The 20,568-nt window shown below is 39.3% G+C and overlaps 1 protein-coding gene across 1 annotated transcript in view; it reads right to left on the bottom strand.

Moving 5' to 3' along the window:
- The window catches only part of POLR3B (RNA polymerase III subunit B), a 71,837-nt gene that overhangs the window by 14,884 nt on the left and 36,385 nt on the right, over nt 1–20,568 (bottom strand). Inside the window, exons 19-23 of the mRNA XM_082752018.1 lie at nt 19,576–19,703; nt 12,883–13,092; nt 10,830–10,988; nt 10,322–10,439; nt 8,953–9,095 (exon numbers count right to left, since the gene is read on the bottom strand). Of these exons, the coding sequence (XP_082608144.1) occupies nt 8,953–9,095; nt 10,322–10,439; nt 10,830–10,988; nt 12,883–13,092; nt 19,576–19,703 (758 nt within the window). The remainder of the gene's footprint in view (nt 1–8,952; nt 9,096–10,321; nt 10,440–10,829; nt 10,989–12,882; nt 13,093–19,575; nt 19,704–20,568) is intronic.

Raw genomic sequence — 20,568 nt, 5'->3', positions numbered from 1 at the left:
TTAAACAGAAGCACAAAAACTTGTTTCAAATAGTCTATCATACATGGTGAAATTTTCCTTTCTCCCCCTTACAACTGTGAATTCTGCAGATTAAAATAGTGCAGCTCGAAATGACCGAGAGATCTAACACACAAATTCAGGTGCTAAAATGCAGCTGCTTAAGCCTGCGCTCCTTTGAAGCACAGCTACTGTTTCAGCTGGACAATTTCTTCCAGAAGCCCTCGGAACTGAAAAAGCCTGCAAGCTATTTGAGATCAGCCTGCTGCAACTGCCAGAGCACGTTTTGGGAACAGCCTTGGAGCGGAGGGGGCTCCTGGATGACTGAGGGTGCGGGTTACATCCCTAAAAAGGCATCCCCCGAGCAGCCACTTCACAGGGGGATATCGGCGTCTGCTCAGGAGGGAGCTCCTCTTCCACTGTCCAAGCAAGACAGGGATAGGTGTACGGGACAGTAGTTAATAGAATGAGAATGGTAAGCATGGGGGAAGGGGGTAGGAGAAAAAAAAAAAAAAAAAAAAAAAAAGGAGCGGAGTGTCTGGGCATGGGGGTCATATTTAGTTTTTGAACCTATTGAAATTAATTTTCATTGTTCCATTATGATAAATCAATAACATCCTTTTATCCCTCCCCACCAAGCAGCAATCATTTGCTGAAAATAAGAAAAAAAAAAACATCTCTTGTGTACACCTTTTTTTTTATCCTAAAATTATATGCATAAATACTTTGTTATGTAGATATTATGGCACGTATATTGTGCCTTATTCCAATTTACTTCTAAGAAAGCATTAGGATGCATCTGGACTTCAGGGCACCTGTAAGCCAAAAATTAAATCTTAGCTAACTTAAAATTACTTTAGGCTCTGAAAACCTTTTATATGCCAAGCCGGTTCCCATAGCAGACAGCCACTGTGTTGTTTGTTTTGTGTGAAAGTGAATGATAAAAGATCCATGAAATCGACACAGAAAGGCAGAACAGCAGAAAGAACTGAGGGCTCTCCATCATAGCGGCTTCTACCCTCCGCTGACTTGTATAACAATGGGACCTACACACCCAACTGCAGATCTAACACAGCTGTGCATTTCATTAGATGAAGAGCACTAGTGACACAAGTAAATAATTAACTTATTCTGGTCCGCTGACTGTGGTTATGAGACCAGTCATAGCTGACAGATTTTAATACAAGTTAACACAAAGACAGCATAATGAGCTTAGAAGTTAAAAACAAAATATTTAGACAGAACCCAGCAATGTGAAGCTTGCGAGGCCATTTATAAGTTTCTATTTTAGCAAGAAAAAAAAAAGAAAGAAAAAACGAGAAAGCTGTAAAACCTCAATTCTAAGCTTCTGTATTTTAAGAAGGTGCTGAATTTAGGTAACAGAGCTCTATACAGCACATCCATCTGTATTTAGGGAACGGGACAGAGAGCAGATTCCTCTCCTCCATATTTTAAGAAAGAAACTTTCTCATAGAGAGCTACTTAAAAAGCCGGACACCCTTCCTGCACACAACATGACTTCTAAAAGCAAGTAACTGCAACTCGCTTCAAAGTGTAAACTTGATTTCCTTTTGCAGTCACTTTCCTTCAGAAGCTCTTCAGAGATTAGCTCATGCTTGCGAGTCTGCTCTGGAAGCTCCCGAATTTGCCACTCTTTTTCATCCCCGATTGTTGAGCCAGGGTTTGCAGCAGGGCAGTAAAAGGCCAGCCTGCCGGTTCTGCATTGCTGAGCAGCTGCAAAAAAAAGTGATCAAGTGAATTAATCCGTTATAAGTGGAATTATCACTTGGAACTGGCCAATAAATCAGTAAAGGAGAAAAGAAGAGGCAGGATTTAAGACAGCCTCCAGTCCCAAATGTTGCCTTGTGCAAGTATGAACTGCATTTCACTGAGCTGCCCAATATTCCCCATATAATATTCATAAGCAGGACACAAACTAGTAGGAAACTTTGCTGCTCTGTGGCTCTTCCTACAGGTTTTCAAGATTTCCTGATTGTTACCCACTTAGATACCACATAAAAATTTTTCCCCAGCTTTCACACAAGACATACAAAATAATTTGGTTGCATTCCTTCTCCTTCCCCTGGACATGTTTTTACGTGCTGCACACCCAGAATTCAGCAATACGGCTGTAGACTAAATGCTGCATGATGATGGGCCAGAATCCGCTCTCAGCCATACAGTCTGAAGTTTTTGTTTAGGACCAAAATCAAACATTGACAACCAGAAAAGGCTGCAATGACTTTTCTAGATAAAACAAAATGTAAAGACTTTTTTTTTTTTTTTTGGCGTGGGCTAAGTAAGTATTTAGCAGCTGGCTACCTCTCATTCCTTCTCAATTGAAAAACAAATGGAATTTAGAAAAAAAGACACCATATATCAATTTCATAATGTCACCTTAGAGGGAACATCAGTGACAGGGCTGGCAAATTCTTTTAAGATAGCTCTCTCTATCAAAAAAATAACTCGCAAACCCATGGTTCAATAAACATGGCAGTTCATTGCAAGGATAACAGTTTAAATTAGAATAAACTTAAATTAGATGTCCACTATGGTTTAACGTGCAAGTGTCAAACAGACATGGGCAGTGTTTTTTCGCTGCTATTGAACGGCAGCCAGTTAGTGCCAGCCCTCTGACCAGGCACGATGGCTCTGTCCTCACGGCTATCTGCACCAGCACCTCAGCACCCGCGCACCTCCACGAGGCCCTAAAGGAACACCAGGGTCCCCTCACCCCCTTCACTTTGGTCCTTTAAGAGTTTCTTTCCCTCATCAGGAGAAATTCACGTTTCCAGAATGCGTGCCCTTTATACAGTTGCCTTTACGGTTTGCTGACAAACACGACCCCAGACAGACTTGTAAAACAGCACGGAGGGGGCCGGGGGGCGGCGGGGAGGGGGCAGGGAGAAAACAACACTATGGGAAAGTTTTTCACCAGCTATGGTAAGATGCCTTCTATACGCACACATGCCAAATGAAAAAAAATAATCAAATAAGTCAAAACAAGCTAATATAGAAAACTAATTACTACCAGCAGGAGGGACATTAGAGAGCAAAGGAGACCAAGTGAATAGAAGCAGCAGTAATACGGGTTCCTATCAGCAAGACAAAAAGCAGCACATTACCAAACGTCCCTGTTTGTTTATTCTAATGATAGAGCGATAAAAGAGTGAAAACTAACTCAAAGGTGTCTGTTTTGGATTTACCAGAGTCGGTAGAATTTGGAAATACTCCTGAGAAATAAGCCGACATCACCCAGTGAAGAAGAGGTGCAGCACCCTGTACTGCGGGCAAGTAACGAGCTGATTGTCGAATATTAATAAGGTTAAACAAAAAATGTAGATCTGCTTCGAAACTCTCTAATTGCATGCTGCGTTGGCTAAGTAAGCATAAAACAACTTCAGAAGAAAAAAGTGCTGCATCACATAAGCTTTGTTCAATATTGAATCATTCACTGATCTATCATATCACTTGCTACATCCCATTTGACATAAGAGGTAAAGAACAGAATTAAAATTAACAGATAAATAATGCATAAGTAAACTTGATTAGTTTTCTTATTAAAAACATCACTCTAAATGAGAGGAGGTGCTAGAAGACAATACAGTTTGTACACTGCTTTCCCATGAGCTGCTGAATGGTCTGATGTGATAAATTTGCATAGTCTGAAGCACACAAAGAGCTGATTAATTGAAACCCTTACAATGCTTCTGGAAGCAGCTATTGTAAAACAATAACCATAGGAACTTTACAAAATACACATGGCTGAATGAGTCAAGAGCTTAATAAAATGTGTGTTCAGGATACACTATTTGGAAACAGAATTAGAGATTTTTATTCTGTGCCATAAAATGCTAAATCACCCTAATTTCAGAGGTTCAGTTGAGGATTTACTGAAAAGGTCAGAAGGTTACCTGTTTGCTGCTTGAGATAAAAAAAAAAAAAAAAAAGCTGTCATCTTCTTCTTAAGACAGCACACTGAGCAGCAGTTTTGTTAAAAATAAATGGAAAATCTGTAAGAGAAGTTTTAATGACATTCTGGCATCTCATTTCCTCATATTCAACTTTTGAAGATCAAAATACGGTGAGAAATTCCTACCTTTCCTGCTGCCTAATCAATACTAATCATCTCGCATTCCTGCAGTCAATAACAGCAAATTCTTTTTCATATCGCTTCAACCATTTAATGCCTACAAACCCACCGATGTTTTACTAGAGATAAAGCAGCAGGGCTGACTTGGAAGGTGGGAGAATGACACAAGTAACAATTTAAAATGAACATCTTAGTTTACATGCTCTGCTTACGTGCACTGTACAAGTGCCACGGAAAGGACAAAGTTGTTCTCAACTATAAATTCAGGCAAGCAGGAGTCAGACGCTCAAACTAGCAAAAAATTATAGAAAGTGAGATCAGACTTTGGTAGAGAAACGGTATTGTAATGAAGTTTATGGCGTTGACAATGCTGTGAATGGATTTTGTTTTGACACTAGAGAACGTGGTTCATTTAGGAAAACAAAGACCATCTTTCATGAATTTAAACTCGCTTCCTTGTCTTTAGAGTTGTTTAAGTGCAGATACTTCAGAAAGGTTTAATCCTTTATCTTAGATCTTCAGCTATTAAAAAGCTTCTGTTTGCCAGTTCAAACAATCTCTTGCTTAAATACAGTTTTTCCACTCCTCAGGAATACTGTTCAGTATTGCTGCTTAGTTCTGTGATCTACAGGACCTTTGTTGGAGGTGTTAATCCTTTTTCACATGAGAGACTGAGAAATGTTCTTTCAGAGAAGTGATATATTGCTTTTTTTCACATCAAAGGAGCCCAACTTTTTCCTCATTGTGACTTGTAGCAAAGCAAGAGGAAATCTGGAAATATAATAATTTAGTTTGTATGGAACTCAGATGAGGCTTCTTTGGCTTAGCAATCCTTTAGCCTTCTGTGCTTTGAAAAGTGAATTTACTTGATGAATGCGAGATTAAAAAAACAAAATAACAAACCAAAAAAGTTTCTTTATCCTTCTAGAAAATATATGATGCAATATAGTTAAAACAAAGACCAGCTTAAGATACATCCTCTCTGGTAGGTATATGTTGGTTCCTGAGACATTAGAAGCTTAAGGGCTTTATAGACTAAAGGCACAGTCCCGAGCCCAGAGATCTTACTGCAGCATCCTGGTTGAAGATGAATATTGAGATAGAGCAAAACATCTGCTGGTGAGTCTCAGGACATAATGCGATGGCCTAACTCTCCTCCTCACCACGTGCTTTGTCGACAGGTCTTGAACTGAAGGCTTTAGAGGCAGTTTGGAAGAAGTGTACTTAAAACATGGACCTGCATGAAAAGAGGGTGCAGTGGACAGGCCAGGAAGTGGTGACCCTTGCTGATACGGTGTTGACACGGGAGAGGGCACAAAGAAGGTAGCAAATACAGATGCAGTGGCATAGATCTAAATTATTACAGAGGCCTTCAAAATCTACATGCATATTTAGTGAAAGGCTCTTATGTAACAAAAGGCTAAAGCTGGTTTGTGAGATTTAATCTGTTGTATCCCAGCCACTCTCTGATTCTGTTACTCCACTTCCTTCTGCCCCAGTCACACAGTGTACCTTTAGAATACAAATCAATTTGGAATAGGTGAAAAAGCCCATGAAAAGAACTTGAGAACTGTGGTTCGTGCAACCTTATATTTTGCACATATTTAATTGCTTTAAAACTATCCTATTTCATGAAATCAGTTGCATGAAATCAAATCTCATCTTCACCCGTTCCTTCTAAAAAATAAAAATACTTCACAGAAAAGGTTGACAACACAGGAAGGAGAGAAATATGCTTGCTTTCCTTCTTACTAAATCAAGGTACTTGTTAGTTTAAGCTCATCATAGGTTTAAATGGCTCTGTGAAAGGCTTAAAGCTAACATTCACAAATTAAACTTGAAGTGGTAATTAGCTGCATTCGGAAGATGAGAGAATTCAAGGCTAATTAAAAATTCTCTCAATAGAAAATATTAAACTGTTAGTATTATGACTTGTGTCACATTTGCCTATGTTCTTCAGATACAACTGATCCTTCACTGATTTGGTGTCAGAGAAAGATGATCCTAGCTATATTTTGAAATAGCTAACAAATGAAATTTTCCCTTTCCTTTTGATGGCTTTTGTCCAGTTCTATCATTGCCTGCAATCTAACATTAATGGCAGTATCCAATTCTCCACTGTACGCTGAAGTTGCATAACTGTAACCTCCAGCAGTGTCAGTATTTTTTTCTTGGTATCTAACATATTTATCTTCTCCCCTAAGCACATTTCTCCTTTCTGTTATTCTTTGTAACATCTACTCTTATGATGTACGACAAGACAATGAACTGAAAGGTCTGCTACCAGTATAGGTATGTACTCTAGAAGGATGTAATAATTTTGAATAGGTCTCTCCCCTGATCACAAGAGATTATTAGAGATTGATGTACTGGACAGCTAATAAACACACCTGCAAAATATGTAACACAACTGTTGCAACTGTCCCACTCTTACCCCCCAAAAAACAAGCTGAAAGGGTCATGTGGGATTCCGAATAACTGATGTTGTTGGCTTATTATCATCATAGGTCCAAAGCACAAATGCACAGGACATCAGCCATTCTAATCTGATACAATGCCAATCAAAATTGTGGGTGCTCTCAAAGCTCCCTACAGCATTTAGGATGTTGTTTTTCATTATCATGGGACTTCCACAGGTATTTTATTTTGGGAAAAAAAAAGAAGTTATTGATATTCTGTGACTTTCCCGACATTACAAAAAATACTATGAGATTCCACTACATTGACTATTAGTAGTTTCTACATTTGACAATCAGCAAGAGTACTCAGTGAGATGTCTGTCCTTCCAGACCTCTAAAATGAGCTTTCACTAGACTGGGAGATGTCTTATGTCCAATTAGTGATAAGGTCCTCTGCTACCTAAAGCCATATTGCAGGCTGCCTGACACTTCTGTTTCCTTCTGTCACACTTCTGCTTCCCTCTTCTCCTCCAATGGGTTCTCAATTTTTGGAGCACCCTTTTTCTTTTTGAGAGGTGTGAAAATCAGTTTCATGTGAATGCTGTTCAACTGTTTTGATACGTGCATATCAGTAGCCCAGGCTAGGAGAATATCTTATCTGCTTACATTTTTCACACACAGTATGTATTTTATCATGATGAATATTGTAGCTTCTTTACTATCATCTGTAGGCTATCTTTTTATTCTAATGAGGAAAAAATGTCATGCAGAATACTCATACTATTGTTTATGTAATGCAGCATTTTAGCATCAGTTTATACCTATCAGGAGAAAGGACCAATTAAATGAAGTTCAAAATATGTAAAGAAATGGAATTTGCTATAAAAGCAGTCAGTCTTAAAAGTATTTCACATCCTCATTCTGTCTCAGATTTAAAAATTATTTGGGAGAGAATCCACAGGAAATCTTCTTGAAGGAGAAGGAAGGAATGGGGCAGTTGAACCATTCCAACTGCTCAACTCGTTGTTTGCCTCTTAAGCTAACAATCTTCCCCCTCATTTACAGAAACTATCCTATACGGTAGTTGTGCAAGAACATGACTGGATTTTAAAGGGAAAGTCAAGAATGAACTGTTTCTTTACTTTTTTGAAGCCTTCCACTGGTATTGGTTTCCCAATTGCTTGGGCAATCATTGGTAAGTACTTCAAAAGCCATCTTGAAATATAATCAGGAAAAATGTTTCAGCGCTTATCAGAAGAGTTTCTACTTCTTAACAACAGCAGAAAAAAATGGCAGGATTTCTTTAGAAGAGAGTTTCAAGAACTGAAGTTACAGGTCTATGGGAAAATACCTGCACCACTGGAAAAGTCTTCAAGAGTGCTGGATGTACCAGAGAAAGCCTGTGTTCTGTACTTCATTGTATTCTCAAAGACTTTGAGGCAATGTAACAGCATATGTTATGATCAAATACTGCTTTTTGTACCCATGGAACCTCTTTTGATTGACAAGTTTGCTCTAGGTAGATGTCCTGATCACCAAACCAAGAGGCTGCAGACATGAGGATTGCAGTGGTTAGCCTTGTATGGTTAACCACCTGGCTAACCACGGCAGGGGTGCAGCCTCCCACTTCAGTTACACCAGGCTACCTCATTGCCACTGATGCTTATGTACTTCCATAGCTTCAAAAATCCAGAAAGGACTTTAAATTTGACTTCAGGCTACACATGTGAATAAAGAAGTGAACAGCGGGCATGGAACACTTTAAACAAGAATTCTTGCTTGTGCCTGGGGTCTATCTATAACCAGCTACTCTTCATACCCCTTTCAATCACACGTGTACTGAATATGCTGGAGATTATTCTAGTTTTAAGCTTCATTTAAGAGAGCCCTACAGCTGGATACTGCCTGTGTACTGGTGACATTTCACAGAATCACAGAATTTCTAGGTTGGAAGAGACCTCAAGATCATCGAGTCCAACCTCTGACCTAACGCTAACAGTCCCCACTAAACCATATCCCTAAGCTCTACATCTAAATTTGTTGCAGTTCCATTTCATTGTGCTGGTTCAGCTCCTCGTACAGATTTTGTGCAAGGACCAACTCTCTGCTGCCTGACCCAGGGCATATTTGCCCATAGAGTTCCCTGGTTCTGCTCCAAGAACACGGTGTGAATCAACACAACGTGCTCAAAGCCACCATGAGCCTGGGACTAGAGCAGGATCAGTGGTAAATCAAGGGTACACAGTGCTGCAGGGAATACTTGCAGGGAGCTCCTCCTAACATAAAGCACTGTCTTCTACATTTCTCTTGACAAAGAGAACACTGCTCACCGAAGGCCAGTTTGTTTGCAAGATGGCTGCAGTCAATCATAACAAATCTGAACTAATAAATGGAAACATGCAGGATGATAAGTATAGTAAGAATAGCCAACATGTATTCATTTTTATTAAATATGTAGCTTACCTTTTTGCCCATGACGACTGCTAAATTTATCCCCAATTTCTGGACGTCTGGTTTGCCTCAACAACATTTTGATCAAGAAAGCATCCTCTGCGTTTGATGAAATCATTACTTTTTCAATATAAGAATCAGTTGCACCTTTATAGCTAATGAAAAAAGACAGAACATGAGTTTTACATTTATGAGCCAAACACAAGTTACAAACCTAGGTATTGCGAAGTTTCTGGCTAAAATGTAGCTTTCGTGGAACCAGAGAGTTAGAGCTGAAGGAGGGAGCCTAAGGAATATACTGAAAGAATTTAAAAACGAAATAAAGGCATAATATCCTGCTGTAATATCACATGCAGTTGAAGAAATGAACCACAGGCAGAACACAGTATGGGGTACAAAAAGAGGTGAGATTAGAGAGTCCTTTCGCAGGAATTGCCTGACTTTATGTGGTAGAATATACAGAGACTTTGGGAGGAAAGTTATAAATAAATAAATAAATAAATGGTATCAGCTTTTTGGCATCTTTTTTTTTTTTTTTTTGCCTACATATTGCAGAATGAGAGTATATCAGATTTCAATAATTTATTTAGGAGATTATTTTGTCTGTTGTTCCAGTAACTATGACGCCTAAACTCAGAGCCCTGGATCCATGTCCTTGTCAGGCAGGACTACTTCTTTTCTCTCTTGACAATTATATTGATGCCTCACGTCTTTAGTAGCATTTTGTACGAGTAAACCTAGAGCTTTCTATTGGTTATGAATTGCAGAGAAGTACAGAGAAGCTATTTCTGACTTTCTGATCTGGGCGCCTATTGCTTGCCTTGTCCTCTGGTAATTTAGTAAAGTGCCAGGGACATTCACAACAAAACAGTGAAAAACCCTTCATGATTATCTAATGTCAAGTTTTCATCTAACACCTCTGAAGCCTTCTCCCAATCTTTCAGGATGCAACAGGAAAAACCTTAATTGGCTGTCCCGTCCCATTCAGTGGTGACTTGGAAAAGGACATTTCCTTGGAGTGGCTGAAACGAGCTGACCATTAGTCTCTGAGATAGGAAGGCCTCCGTCTTTCGACCTACTGCCTGGCAAAGAAAGGGCTGAGCTCTGGGCATTTTCTGTGAGAGCCAATATGGAGGAGATGCACACCCTCACTAACCACACAGGTCCTCTGCCCTCCCACTCATCCTGCTTCCCTCCTGTTTCTCCATTGGTTCATCCACATGTGACTCCTCTCCCTGCTCCACTGTCTTCGCTCTTTCCTTGGTTTCTCCTGGGAAACAACTAAATGATTCCATATAAATACAATCAGGGCGATTCCTTGTAAAGGGCTGTCTTTCCTCTACACCACCTTCCCCAAATATAAAGGTATGATGCAACATACGTTACTGGCACGTCTTTGTACTGTGGCTGCTGAGGCACACTGCTTCCTTCCAGAGGTGTCTGAGTCACAGTTGGCATAGACTTGTTCACAAGGACTTGCTTGTTTTCTACTTTTTCTCCTACAACAGACAGGAAAGAAAACACCATTTAAAATATATCTGGCCACCTATGTTAGAAATACACTCTAGGCTTTAAAATAAAGTATTCTAGAAGACAAACTGCACAGAACATGTCCAGGAAGGAGGCCATGTTATATTATTAAATAGTGTAAGGAAATCACTAAGTTCATACAGCAACAACACCACAAAAGACTGGCGTCATGCTGCTTTCAGAAAGTAGCATTTTTAGATTTTCTATTGTTTTTCTATAATTTTCTATTCAAATGTTGTCTACTTCAAAAAAAAATAATACACTAAGTATAAAATGAGGTGCACAACACACACTAACAGAACGTTAATTTCTCCTTCAGATCTTGTACATGCCACAACTAAACATGCAGTTTGACATACCAGGAGAGCAGATACCATCCGCATCTAGAATTTCGTGGCGCCAGATTGGTTTACGGGTAGCTGCGTCCAACATCGGACCCATGACTTTATCAAACGTCTGATTCGTGTAACGCTTCAGTGTACACTTCGCATTCTTGTATACGAGACACCTTCCAAAACCTAAAATATAACACAAACTCATCTGCCTGGGAATTCAAAAATGTTTTACAGCATGTTATCACAACGAAGCAAGAATGCTAAAACACTTGCCGAGCTACAGAATATAACATCTTTTGTAATAGTCAGATTATTCATCATCTTGAACACACAAAGCATTGTACAAAGATACCTAGTAGCTCACAACACATCGTGCATGCTGTCTTTTTTAGGACACTGGACTATGGTCCAATTCTGAGGTTGAACTGATGCCTTTCTGATGTCTGCAAACACGTGCACACATCATTTTTCTTATCTTTGGTGGTCCACAGGGAGACACACCATAGAAGAGATTTTAACAGGATGAGATCAGCACCTCTTCCTTTCTGTGGTTCTAAGAAACCTGAACTTTCACTTGTATTTGTGGTTGATGCAGGCTAGCTTACCAGGAAAGCGCCCCTTGAAGGTTTCATATGATCACTCTGTGACTAACTTTTTTTTGTTGTTGTTGTTTGAAAGAAGTCTAAATTACATATAATTCATACACACACACATATATACATATATATAATTAGACATAAATAGGGTTGGTTTGTTTAGATCAGAAAAGTAGCATCTCTGGAAATTTCTCTCCTGGTGCAGCAACTAGCTACAATACTTAACACTTTTAATCATATTTAGAATTACAGGCAACTAAAAGCAGGGCTTTCTAATGATCCTACATTATCTTAGTTCATTTGAGAGATGATTGTGGCCACATACAGTACATCTATATCTTTAGATTACGCCAAGTAAGTCCTGACAATCACCACAGCTCTCCCTGTAAATGTTACCAGTCTACCAGAAAAGAAAACGTTTAGTTTTAAATCATGCCTGTTGTTGTTTTCAGAAAAGGAGGCATAAATTAAATGCAGCAGACATTAATGCCAAAGATACATGTCTAGGAATACTAGTATTGCTGCCTAGCAACTAGGAGGAAGGGAGTAATGGGGGGGGAGAATAAAGTCAGGGAAGAAGCTGATTCTGGCCACCCGAAACTACGACCAATTTGATCTCACTGCATTACGTGTTCTCTCAAGGGATTTTATTAGGGGGAGGGAGAGAGAAAGGGAGAGACACTAAAGTTTTCAGGCAACTCTCCTCTAACCCCCTGCAGCATTTACATAAAGCGCTGAAGATCTGTGGAGGCAGTGACACAGGCCAGAGCGGCACAAGCTTGGATTTCACTTAGTTACTTCCAGTCAGTGCTTAGGCACTTTTACTTAAAATACACTGCACAGATTTTTTTTTTTGGTTTTGAACTTCTCTCTGAATAAATACTGCAAGATTTTGTTTTTGGCAATACTATTATTTTCCCTCAGAAAACAAGCAATGCTGTTACTGTGCCCTCAGAGCATCACGATCACCATGGCACACAATAGCACATCTTCCATTCCTTTCCTGAACGCTTTCAGAAATCTCGTTTCATCTATTGCTTTCATTACAGATGATAATGACGAGACGCCTGTTAGTAATGAAGAAAGGCTCAGGTAACCAGCTAAAAATCAAGCACCACAGAACATTTTATCCGATACCTTGTATTTTTCGTAAGCTAAACGTTTTCAAAAAGGGATCATTTATCCTTTCCGACTTGAGGTCAAAAGCTAGCCATTTGTTCTTTTAATACCCATACTCAAGAGTTTTTTCACGTGTTGGCAACTTCACCCTACTGTTGCAACCATGGAATTACAATCGCTATTCATGCAGAAAACAAACAAAAGCACCCAGAGCAGTTTTGGAATTCAACTTCTTAATTGGAGATGCACCGTTTGTAACAGCAATAAAATTTATTGTATGATAACACCATGAGACAACAAAATGATTAAAGCACGCAGTAGAGCACACAGCAGAGAAGTAGGAAAGAATTGATGGTGCTTACCTCTGTCCAAAGAGGCCTTGTTTAAGACGAGAGCATCTTCAATATCGTAACCACTGTAGCTCATGACAGCAACTGTGGCATTCTGTCCTGCAGGCAATTTCTCAAAGTCTATCAGTTCAATTGTTTTTGTTTTTACCATGGGCTTTTGGGGATAGGCTAGAAGATACATCAGAGTATCTATCCTGTTTCTTTGATTGTATCCAATTGTACCTGTATGTAAAAAAAAACAAAAAACAAAAAACAGTCTGAATATCAGTGAGTCTCCTAGAAATATTTTAGCTAAAAAAAGTATCAAAGTGCAAATGCACCAAGCCACAAACTGAGGAGTTTTATCTAATAATACAAATTCTTCATGAAAAAAGGGGGAAAATTCATACAAGGGACTGACGCGAAACAACTTTGTATTATTAAATTCAAATAAAGCTCTAAGTGGCTTCTTGTTGTAAGCTTCTACAAAGATTTTCTTTTTAGGGAAAATCTGAGCATCAAGACAAAAAGAACAAGGAAAGAAATCAAAGTAGTGTTCTGTATGACCGAATGGAAATAAGATTATTATTTTTTTTAATCGTGACACTGAATAACCGTGTAAGCATGAAGATTGTTGTTACAATCCTAATAATCATAGGGTTTGCTCTTTTTATGAGAGGTGAAATCGTGTTCTGGTTCCAATCAGTGTTCTGATTTAACATTTCATCAGAATCAACAGAAAGACTCCCACTAAGTTCGAGAGGAGCTCTGGATCAAGCTCTGCGTCTTCCACATAGCGTATGCTTCCTTTTTCTGGGCAATAATTAGTTCAACAGCAGCCTGTGTTAAGAGCGTCACAAAGCATGAACAAAGCATACAGTTAGCAGCAGCCAAGACTGATTTACTTTCTGAAATTAGAGGCATCATTGCGAGAAAGACTACAGTAGAAGTTCACCCACAATATATTTGTCTTTCTACATGAAATTAATTTTAAATTTACGGTTCAGAATTCAGTCCTTTGTATAGACCTCCCAGCTTGAGACCGAAATTTTTGGCCCTGTCCCATCAGACTGCCAAAGTGTCTTCTGAAATCTGAGGAAAAAATAATTAACGCCCAGCAGGGAAACATAAACTGTTGTGTAGCAGAACAAAAGTTAAGGCAATCGTATGTTATTAGAGTTTGCTGTACCAGGACTATGCTACGTCTCAAAGCAATTAAGAAATTATAGCCTGAAAAGTTAAAGTTTTAAAGTTTTAAGTACTAAATATTCTGCAGTACTTGTGCTTAGGAGGTAAGTCTTTTAAAGCCTTTCCAATTTCTCCTGCAATTTCAAAGGATGGCTATTATCAAGGAAAGGTCAAGCAGCCTGACTATAATGAAGACTTCACACGGCCAGAATATAACACAGCTGAACACAAATCTGCTCTCAGGGAAGGGCAGCTTCATGTTTTATATACGCATACGTGCAATTTCCAACTGCCTGCATTTAGATAAAACGTTTAGAAAACCAGATATCTAAAACCTGGCAGCATCACAGGCAGTTCTAAAGACCTGGAGAAGGAAATACATTCATCACAGAGCAGTATTGTCTGTGCACAAGAAGCAAGCTTGTAGGGCCTGGATCAACACTGAAGACTCCCCCAGACACCCCCCAACAAGATCCAACACCTGAAGGTCCTCTTACTTCGGATATTCCCCTAGCCTAAGCATAAGGCACTGTTTCACTGTACTTTGATAAGCTAACTGTTTTTCCCACCATACAGCAAGTGAAATCTGCCAAATGAAAAAGAGTTTTACACCACTCTTTTCCTTTGCACCTAGACTGTATAACCTGCATGCTTGCAGGACAGGCTGTCTGCTGTGCAGCTTATCTTAAAAGTTTTAGACAGGTACACCTCGCTGGTGTTACGAGAAATCACACTCTTTTGAAATGCTTGCAACATTTACCTCCTCTAGGATGCTTATACATGCTATAGTTAGGGATGCTAAGACAGGATGAAATCTAGAGTGTCTTATCTTAGCACAACTTGAGCTTTTATACCCTTGTAGCAATCTGAGGAAGTCCCTAATATGTCAAATATTACAGACAATAAACTGTTTGGGTAATTTTTCTATAATTGAATGCTGTAGCATATCAGATGGAAAACGTACACATATAGACCAGTGGTGGATATCCTACCAGGAAAGAATCTTATTAGAAGATGATTCAAGAGCAGAAATGAAATAAATTACCCCCAAATCATGGCATACATCAGCAACATTTGTCCTAATTGCTAGGATTTAATGGTTACTCATATAATGCCTTATCTAGTCTGGTCTAACAAACCACAGTCTAAAAAAAAAAAAAAAGCAATCTGCTTATTCAAAATTAAGGAGCAGCTTTCTTCAGAGGACTGGTGTGTAGGGACGAGACCTCTGTGTGGGTGTTGAAATGAAGCAAGTCACTTTGGCAAGTCAGCTTTATTTCTGTGTTCCCTCTGAAAGAACAGAGCCCTTGTTTGCTTCGGCCAAAGAGCCGAGCAAAAGTAAAGTATAATTAAACGTCACCATAACAAACCCTGCTCACAATGACCCACATTTAAAATTATCACAACAGCAAGAACAATTTTTTTTCATTGGTAATTAGCCCCGTTTAAAGCATAACACACACAAGGTTGACCTGGATACAACAAAGATCATTTTCTTGTTGTTTTTTTTTTTCAGCACTTGCTGTATTGTGGACGCACGTGTGCATTCTTGCCTTTTTTTTCCCCCACTTCCTAACCAATTTTTTTTTTTTTTTTTTTACCTTCTAACATATAGTTTGATCATTCTTCAGTGTAAAGCAATCATATAAAAATACAATCTACTGCAACTTAGCATAAACAGGACAGCGTTATTCTGATGCAGTTTCCAGAACAGAAGCATTTATCCAGTTCTGTTGTATTACTTCCAACATCCACGTTAATTTTTGTTGTGAAATGTAATACCAAAATTATCTACTTAAGATACAATCCCAAAGGGCTATTATTGCATATGCCAAGAGAGGAATTGCCATACTTCTGTATTTCCCCCAATTTCACCATGGACTTTTTACCATTTTATCCTTTTATATGAGCCCAACCCAACAGAGAAAGGAGCATTGGTTTTGAAGGCTGCACCTGAGCCTTGCAGTTGGGCTCCAGCTCAGCTCAGCTCACCGAGATTTTCCCATTACACGTGTTAATCGATCTGGACATTCAGCATTCAAAATATTCGTTTCACCACGGAGAGATTAAGAAGTCAGTTAAAAAGATGATGGGCAAGTCTGGCTCATTTCTGCCCCAGCCCTCCTCCGCCTGCTGCTGGGGAGAGAAGAGCTGCCCAAAAGGGACCAAGTTGTAGAGCACAAACGCTGCTCTTCAAAGGCGAGAGGCAGAACTGAGCCCTGGCCACAAAGCACCCAGGGCCAGCTGTGAAGACCAGCACCAAGTAGTTTTGTTTTGACGTTTGTTTCAGCTCCCAGCCCACTGCTGAAGCCTTTCACGATGGTGAGAAAGCAGCCACCTCCAGCACTCGGCTCCTCGAGGCACATTTGTCTTCACAACTCAATTTTAACACATTCAACTGGCTGTATCACGAGGAAAAGCAGTCTACCAAGAGCTCTGCTATTTCACAGAAGCAAAGAATGTAATCCTGCAACATTTTTTTTTTTAATATCAGAGAAGTTGCTTCAACACAGACATGTCTGCAATGATGTTCTTGCTCACCTGCTGCCTTGCCTCAAATATTCCCTGCTCTTTCAGAAGCTGAAGTGAAAATGAACATCCCAAACCTCCTTTCCTTACTCAGACTTGCGTTATGTCATTTGGGATAAAAGAGCAGCGTGCAGTTGGGCTATGACAGCGTACAGCTTGCTTCGTGTGCCCACACAGCCGCTCTCCCAGATGAGCGTGTGCCTGTGCATTGTGGCAGGTTCCTGGCAGGAAAATGGGTGCTTTCATGTCTTGCAGGCTCTTGTACAACACCTCACAGCCACAGAGGTACAGCATGTAAAACTGACTCATTTCTGAAAGTTAATGTGACTGAAAAGCTCCATTTAAAATTAGGTCTCTAATCACAGGCAACATTGATCATTTTAAACATTATTGGAGCAACACGTGGAATTCAAACAATACAGACTCCTGTATTTTAGTCTTAAATACTTCTCAGATTTTTAAGCTTCTACAGTTACTTTTGTCTTGAAGTGTCAGCCTTCAACTGCGAGCCTTGCAGCTGCTCTTGTATTTGCCACCTAACCCTAATGTTCCTTCAGTCCCTGTACAACCAGCAAAATATGGACAATTATCTATGCCAAAACAAAGTGATTTCATTTCCATTTCATTTCACTGTAATCCAGTTAGTTTAACTAAACTAAGCATAGCTCCAGTCCTCCAACTAGATGACCTATTCTGCCCATGAAAGAGAGCTATTTTTCAATAATACTTAATGTTATCCCACAGAAACACTCATATTTTAATGCTTCACACTTGTCAAGGATACTGGTTTAGACCTCATGGCAATTCCTGATGGCTACCCGTCATTTATACGTCCTTTCACACCTTTCCCTACACTTGATAACACTAAAACCAAGCCAAGCCTGTCCAAAGCTGTGGGCACTGCCCTGTGAGGTGGTCAGAGGGGGGTCAGTGCTGAGTAGCACAAGGGCCTCCTCTCTGAGCCAGAGCCCAGGGACTTGCTCTGTGCCCCTGGGTTTTGACAGCTGAGGACTTGGACATGAGTCTTTCCTCGTGGCCATGTGGGACCTGGAGCTGGTCTGCAATTTTGGAGTGGGAAAAGAAAGAGAGAAGTGTGAATAGTTACATAAAAGCTTGGCGTTGGAAGTGCTGTGTCACATCCTTTCATAAATAAAATCAGAAAGAAGCATCTGTAACCTGTTTCAGGATTATCTTCTAGGTCGCGTTTGATCTCTAGATGTAGAGAAAAAACTTTTCTGCCCATACGTATGGCCACTTAGGGTATTTTTTTTAATAGCAGTTATTACAAAAAAAAAAAAGGTTCAGGTGCTTGAAGATACTTGAGGCACAGCAAAATATAACTCAGGTCATGTGCCAACTTTTCAAATATACTTTTATCTAGCTGCTTATTCTTTGAGTCAGGTGTTTTGTCATAACAAACTGAAACAAAGGCTTTTTTTTATTGCTCAAGATATTCAATGGCTTTTGTGTTCCTAGCGTCAGCAGGAACGTCAGAGGATTGTATCCAAGGAGCTAAATGTGCAAGACCTAGGGTCAAAGCAGCTGAATACACCAACCTCAGAAAACACAGACAATGAATTGCAAATGACACTCAAAACAAAACGGGAAAAAAACCTTCACACAGAAAACTACAAAAGAACTCCACAGATACTGAATTGGCTTTCTGTACACACTGATCCTGCTTAACTGTGTGTGGTAACCAACCAAACCTTCTGAGACTAATAGTCATAAAATAGAGACTTGGGGGTGGGGGGAAAGATAATGGGATGGGGGAGAACTGTAAGGAGAAAGATTGCATTGCCCCTTTTTTTTTTTTTTTTTTTTTAAATTTAAAGGGGGGACATGCATCTGTTGCTATTTGCTGCTATTTTGATGTGCTGACCATGACAGTTCAGCACAAGGCAGTTACTTTCCTGTTAATTCTGCTGCAGAAGCCTTGCGAAAGGTGCAGTGTTTCAGTTTCAGACAGACAGCACAAACCAAATGATTTAGTAAACCTAAAAGAGGTGGTAGGTTTTTTTTTCTACTGTAACTCACAGCTTCCAAGCCAGCCATCAACACAAGACCTAAAACCAGCAGGTACAGCACAAGTCTGAATACAGCTGTCCGAACCGAGGTACTGCTGGTCAGGTCCTTGCTGGGACTCACCCTGGCTTGATCATGGGCTGTATGATTTTGATGCTTTAATGTTAGTTTAGCTATGTGGCAAAGGAAGGATTAGAACTTACTTTGTGTTAATTACCCACCACAGCACATTTATAAAGCTTTTTTTTTTTTTTTTTTTTAAATGACCAGCTACCACTTCGTAAAAAGATTGAAGTGATCAGAAATTAATTTTGTTTTAGTCATTTTGCTGAGAGGCCATTACTACTTGCCTTCTTCATCCAAAACAAAGAAAAAAAGGCCAAAACCTAAACTGCTGCTGTGGGAAGTGGTCAAGTAATTAAGCTGTTCTGTAAAGTCAATATAACTTATTTTTATTTTTAAGGACAACTACTCAACTATTCAATGAAAAATCTCTTCTCTTTGCACTCTGTCTCTCATTGTGAGAACACTTTTTTACTCTTTTTATCTGGAAATCCATAGCACACTGGAATATAAAGAGAAAGGAAAACCACACTGCCAATCCTCCAGTTATACTGAAAATTTGAAAGTCACAATGATTATAAAACAAACAAACAAACCAAAACACCACCAAGAAAAAAGAAGAAAACCAAGAAAACAACACCAAGAAAAAAGCTACAGTGCCCTATCTTCTCCAAGTTTTAAGCATTAGGACCTGCAGATATGGTCTTCATTTAGGAATTTTTTTTTTTTTTAATTTTATTTTTAAATTTTTTTTTCCTAGCATTTTAGAGGTAACTTTTCATTACTTCATCTAAGCTAAGAGGTGTTCTCTTCCTGGCAAAGCTTTTATGTTAACTAGGAAAGAATTTCTCTGTTTTGTTACTTTCCCAACATAGCATCAACAATTATCTAACACTCCAAAACAGAATTAAAAAATCTTACCCATTGCTTGTTTCCCCATAGCACACTGGTAGGTGTTCCTTGGGGACTGGTTGTGGTGAGGATACGGAATCAGACCAGCACAGACACCAAGAAGCGTGAAAGGTTCAATCTCCAAATGTGTTGTATCTCTTAAAAGAAACAGCACCAATTATAGCAGGCTTGTGAACAAACAGTAACTATCATTTATTTATTTTAGCAGTATCTCATAATTCTTCCATTCAATTCTACTCATGAAAATGTAAGCCATTAAGACCTCAAACCATGGATTCACTATCCTATTTTTTTCTCTTTATACTTTGTTTTCATTTTAAGTGTTTCCACATGAAAAGAAATGAAGGAGAACAAATTTCCCATCAGGGAGAGAAAAAGCCTCTAGGTAACAACAACCTGAAGGAGCTCAGCAAGACAATAAAATTTCAGTTTATACACTAAGTCCTAAAATGCCTTAAGGAATGTCATCTCGTGTAACAAGAGTATTCTGCATCATTACCAATCTCAGAGATCTAGAAACCCACAGAAGACATGGAAGGAGGAGGAGCAAGACAGATTCAGGTATTAGAAAAGAACAAAAGTGTAGTCTTAGTTTTCCAAGTCAGTTATATAGTATCAGTTAGAGAGAAAACATCTGTGCCCAAACCAGATCCAAAGCCATGAGAGATATGCCATAATAAATCACTATTTGAAAAGCTCTGCAAATATTTTGGAAGTAATTATGTTGTTAAAAGGCGCTACCGATGAGAAATAAAAAGACATGGACAAGAAATAGACTGAGAGATAAGAAAACAAAATTCATTCTACCTGGCAGGAGCTTCGGAGGAGAAAGCCCATGCTCAATACAGACAATTAAATCATAGTGTGCACTGGGATGCAAGTGGAGTGACTAATAACTAAGGATGGAGTGTACAATAAAGCTTGGCTGGAGCAGGTCTGCTTTTTAAATCAAGATAAGCAACTAGGAAATAGGAAATTCTGAAATGAAGCTAATTGTAACTG

Source organism: Aythya marila (assembly GCF_965140915.1).
Source record: "Aythya marila genome assembly, chromosome: 1".
Classification (NCBI taxonomy): Eukaryota; Metazoa; Chordata; class Aves; order Anseriformes; family Anatidae; genus Aythya; species Aythya marila.
The sequence above is the reverse complement of the archived record's forward strand: the minus strand, read 5'-3'. Positions and strand labels throughout refer to the sequence as shown.